Genomic DNA, 5,744 nt, shown 5'->3' on the forward strand with positions numbered 1-5,744 from the left:
GGAAATATTCTAATATTTTGAGATACTGGATTTTTGACTTTCATGAGCTGTAAGCTCTAATCATCAAAATTAAAACTAAAAAACTTTTGAAATGTTTTACTTTACATGTAATGAATCTAGAAAATATGAAAGTTTCACTTATTGAAATGTTACACAAAAGAAAATAACTTTTTCACGATATTCAAATTTTTTGAGATGCACCTGTATATACTATTAAAACTCGCACATTTGATGAACTCTGTACATGCCATGTTTGACTCCCCTGGACAAATGGATCTGATTTTAGTGTGAAGAAAGAATTAATTCATCCAATGAAAACATCTCGTACACTTTATAATTAAACAAACCTTTGTCGGACTCGGTCACAATCTGACAGCGGTAGTTCTACCACTTATGCCTAAACAATACAGCTCTTTTCATTTATAATCTCTTTAATCTCTATTGGTTTTTCAGCAGCAGCAGCTGTGTGATATCATCACACACTATGATGGGAACTGCTGTGCAAATAACCCAAAGAGTGTGTGTTTGTGCTCCCCGGCCCCTTGTGTTCGGGACAACAGATGACAGTGTTCTCCATAAGCATTGTCTTCTCAGAGGTACACAGTGGACTGTCTGAGCCCTGGCATGGACATGATCATTAATGCAGCATTGTGCATTGTTAATGGCTTTAAAACTGTGCACGGCCACTTGGTTTTTCGAGGGTGTGAGCATAATTATTCCCTGGCCAGGATGGAAACGTGAACTGCTCTTGGGTCAAATCAGAAGCCATTTCTCTGGTTCCTCACGTTTTCCCCATGTATTCCCTCCCTCTAGGGATCCTTTGTTGACCGTCTTTCTCCCCCGTCCGATCTTGCATCACCTGTGTGACCCTGTAGCTGGGTTATAACAAAGGCGAAAGAGCTTTTCAGTGTGCTTTCCAGCCGAGTGAATAACCATCAGCAGTGCAGGATGCTTTAATACAGGCTTTCTATTGTGGGAGCTTTGTACAGGTTGCTGTTCAGTAGCAGTACTGGCCGTAACTTGAGATCTGTGTAAACATTTTTAATAGACTGTATGTATTCACCCATTCAGTGCCTCAGATCAAAAGCTGACATATAGTTGGCAAGCAGGCATGACAATATTGGGCCTGTTTAGTATAATACAGACTGAAACTGGACTTTGAAAAAGGAAGTACGGTATAGAAGATGCACAAGATTGCTGAGACTCTTTTTAGCACCAAGCTATATGTGACCTGTATTAGGACTGCTTTGTCTGTTGGTTACCTTAAAACAAATTAAGAATGGCAAAACACATTCCCTCTACAGTGCTTTTACATCTGCAATGTGATAAAAGACAATTATGTTCATATGCACTAGCGTTCAAAAATATTTTTGAAAATCTTATGCTCATTATGGCTGTAATTATTGGATAAAAAAATACAACAGAAACAGTAATATTTTGAAAAATTATTAACGTTTTAAAATTTTTATTTGAATAATATATTCTAATTTAATATATATTAAAATGTAATTTATTCCTGTCATCAAATCTGAATTTTCAGCATAATTACTTGAGTCGTCAGCGTCACGTGATCCTTCAGAGATCATTGTAATATTCTGATTTGCTGCTAAAGATTCTTATATTTCTTATTATTATCAATGTTGAAAACAGGGAACCGCAATACATTTTTTTTTTCACGATTCTTTGATCATTAGAAAGTTCAAAAGTACAGCATTTAACTGAAATAGAAATATTTTGTAACATTGTAAATGTCTTTGCTGTCACTTCATTATACTAATCAATTCAATGTGTCTTTGCTGAATAAAATATTTAATTTCTTAAAAAAATTAACCATACTTGGTTGAAGAACTGTATATTATTTTTCATAATTAATGTTTTACAGAGTTCAAACAATAAGGATTTTTTTCCCTACTGACCACTGCATTTTTATATTTGCAATAAATAAATAAATAAATAAACAAACAAATTATTTTTGTTTTAATCTAGCAAATGATTTATTTACAAAAAAATACTTCAAGGTTTCTCCTACAACAAATTATTACACATTTATTTATTTATTGCTAGAATAAAATAATTAATTTCTTAAAAAATGAACCATACTTGGTTAAGGAACTGTTTATTATTTTTCATAATTATTATTTTAAAGGGGTCATATGATGCGATTTAAATTTTTCCTTCTGGATAGCTGGCCAATCAGAGTACACCTTGCTTTTCAGAACGATGAGCTTTGTAAATCGACGCGTTTCAGAAAGGCGGGGCATATGTTTTTTTTAACCTTAAACCGCATAAACACATTGCATTACACCAAATACACAAAATAATGTTTTTTTTAGCAACATCATATGACCCCTTTAAAGAGCGCAACAATTACGATTTTTTTCTACTGGCTACCATTGTTTTTTAATGATTTTTTATTTATTTATATTTGCTAGAATTTTGTTTTATTGTTACGTTTTCTTTAAGTTATTTTTTTTTCCACATTATTGTCCTACAAAAAAGAAAACTGCAGCAAGCTATAACATTTAACTCCATTTATTCATAATCGCACTTTTTTTTTATTTTATTTTTTTATTGTGGCATACGATTGAAAAAAAATGACTGATTGCTTTCAAAACATTCTTAAAGATGCTTTCAGAGTATCTCAAGTCAGTATTTATTTACTTATTTCCATAAATGCCTTTTTAAAATTAAACGTAACTTTGGATTAAGGGAGTGAGTTGACTGCCTCTCAGTGTATTGCTTTATTAGCTTATCTTATTTGAGCTGGATCTGTTTTATAAGCCGGGTTTTATCATTGGTTAGAATCCAGCCAGCAGTAGTTTGTTTGTGGGGAGCAACTCAGCATTGGATCCTGATCGCTGAAGCCGCTGTCGTCCCTCAGGGCCGGTGTGAGGCAGTGTGTGGTCTGTGATGAGTGAGATGCAGCTGTTATGGGCTCCACAAACCACAGACTGAGCTCTAAACTCATATATGCTGCAGTCTCTGAGCGCATGTGAGCAAAGCTGCTGCTTCTGTTACCCTTTTGTTTCATACATTCATTAGAAACCCTCAGTTACGTCAACCTTTTCAGCAATGAAAGAAAATGAAACAACAACAAAAAAACTCATCAAATTTTTCATGCAGTCTGATGTTTATAGTTGCTTTGAATGTGTCAGACAGCTTTTTTCATTCATACGGTCACATGCATAAGACCATATCTTCCTCTTTCTGTCCGCAGATCCACAGAGACAAAGACACACTGTGTTCCAGTGTTTCCCAGAAGAGACACAGCTTATCCACAGGTAAGATCACACGTCCATGATATCATGTTGTCGGTTATGTAAATCAATACTAATATTTACCTAGCAGGGCTTAATTTTAGCTTATCAATATTAGCATCATTACTCCAGTCTTCAGTGTCACATGATCCTTCAGAAATCATTGTAATGTGCTGATTCGCTGCTCAATTATTATTGGTACTCTATTAATAATAGCTCTTATTATTATTCGTGTTGAAAACCTTGCTGAATAAAAGTATTAAAATTTTTTTTTTTTAATCTTACCCCAGACTTTTGAATGGTAGTGTAGCAAAGTTTCTGTTTTCAACATTGATAAAAATAAGAAATGTTTGTTTAAGCAGCAAATCAGCATATTAGAATGATTTTTGAAGGATCATGTGACAAGGATGCTGAAAATTCAGTTTTGCAGTTTTGCCATAACAGGAATAAATTCCTTTTTAAAATATGTATTCAAGTAGTTATTTTAGATTGTAATAATATTTTAAAATATTAATGTTTTTGCTGTATTTTAAATAAAAAAATGCAGCCTTGGTGAGCATAAGACTTAAAAACATTAAAATATTTTAATTATTATAAGTTTTTCAAGTTTATTTGGTAAAACGTTTTGATAACACTTTACAATAATAATTTGTTAACATTAGTTAACTGCATTAGTTAACAAACTAACAATGAAAAATACTTCTAAAGCATTTATTAACCATAGTTAATGTTCATTTCAACATTTATTATATTATTAAAATAAAAAATTGTGGCAGATAATATTATTTAATGTATCTGAACTGACATGAACTAACAATAAACAGTATTTTTGGATGTAAACAAAGCACTGCAACAAATAAACTGCTCATTGGTAATGCATTTTTTGTGAATCCATTAACTAATGGGACTTTATTTTAAAGTGTTACCAAAATTTTGATAGCAAACAATTTTTTTAAACTGTCCATTTTTAATTATATTAAACTGCTTTTATGTTTTTTTTTTTGTCTTTTTTGAGCTTATGTTGTAAGTTGTAACATGTAAACGTCATTTTCTCTCTGATTCATTGTTGAGTCACATTGCTCATGTGCTTCATGTGATGAGCGGTGTTTTGTATGGCGTGTGTGCTTGCTCCCTTGATGGTTAGGATGCTGTCTGTGTAGGCAGTATACAGTTAAACTGTAATGTTAGCCACAGTGTCTTGTACGAAATAATTTCCACCCTCTCTCTGACCATTAGAATTGAAAGGGCTGTTTTGGTTTTTGTACCTTTAAAGGTGTCATATGATGCAATTTCAATTTTTCCTTTCTCTTTGGAGTGTTACAAGCTCTTGGTGCATAAAGAAGATCTGTAAAGTTGCAAAGACTAAAGTCTCAAATCCAAAGAGATATTCTTTATAAAAGTTAAGAGTCAGCCACACCTACCTAAAACAGCTCGTTCTAACACGCCCCAACATACCTACGTCGCTCTGTGGGAAGATTTGCATAACGCCGCCCAAATGTTCACGCTAAGAAAGAAGTGTTCTTTTTAGCAGCATCATATGACCCCTTTAAGACTTTTATTACAGTATGTAAATTACTTCTGTTATGATTGGCTGGCTTCCCAGAGAGGCGGGAACTTTGCATTGTAAACACTGGAGTGTGTCTTCACAGACTGAGCCATTTAATTTCAGAAGATTTCATTTTGAGGTTCTTTATGAAGTATGAGGAATGAGGAGCAGATGATGGTAATAACAAGTGCTTGTATAGAGGAGCATGATGGCATTGTTTATCTGTATACTTGTAATTATGAACTATTCTGAAGGCTGTTTACCTTTAATACAACAGTAGTGTCTGAAACTACAGAAAGTTTTTCTTTTTTTCACCTATTGTGAACATAAGTGGCCATAGCTTGCTTTTTTAGACTCCTCTGACTTGTGAGTCAGTCTTGAGCTCACAACTTTATCACATATCAACTTTTCACTTATCACCGATCACTGCTATGTTTTTGTAAATGCAGGAAGTGGGTTGAGATTTATTAATCACTTCTTTGCAAGCGTCAAACATTTTTACAACATTTAACAATGTTGCATTGTAGTTGCATGGTTTCAGTTTTGTCACAGGGCAGTGTTTTTAAAACCATTTAAATGGTTAAATGATTAAAAATCATTTATTTTAATTTTATTTAAATTATTTAAATAAATTTTGTTTCATTAACAATTATTTTATTGTATTTGTTTTATTTATTCTATTTAATTTTTTATTGTTTACTTTTTTGTTAAACGGCAAAAATGTTTTCGTTTTAGTTTTTTGTTTTTGTATTAAAGCATCACAAAGTCACATTGTTTGCAACTTCCAGGTACATTTACATTTAGTCATTTAGCAGACGCTTTTATCCAAAGCGACTTACAAATGAGGACAATAAAAGCAGTCAAAACTAACAAAAGAGCAACAATATATAAGTGCAAATGACAAGTCTCGGTTAGCCTAACGCAGTACACGTAGCAAGGTG

At 32.9% G+C, this 5,744-nt stretch overlaps 1 protein-coding gene across 1 annotated transcript in view; it reads left to right on the plus strand.

Annotated features, from left to right (window-relative positions):
* LOC107674746 (A-kinase anchor protein 13-like) overlaps positions 1–5,744 on the plus strand; it is a 57,992-nt gene that overhangs the window by 38,618 nt on the left and 13,630 nt on the right. The window contains exon 9 of the mRNA XM_016468838.1: positions 3,218–3,281. Coding sequence (XP_016324324.1) covers positions 3,218–3,281 — 64 coding nt within the window. The remainder of the gene's footprint in view (positions 1–3,217; positions 3,282–5,744) is intronic.

Source organism: Sinocyclocheilus anshuiensis, unplaced genomic scaffold (genome assembly GCF_001515605.1).
Source record: "Sinocyclocheilus anshuiensis isolate Anshui unplaced genomic scaffold, SAMN03320099.WGS_v1.1 scaffold1093, whole genome shotgun sequence".
NCBI lineage: Eukaryota > Metazoa > Chordata > Actinopteri > Cypriniformes > Cyprinidae > Sinocyclocheilus > Sinocyclocheilus anshuiensis.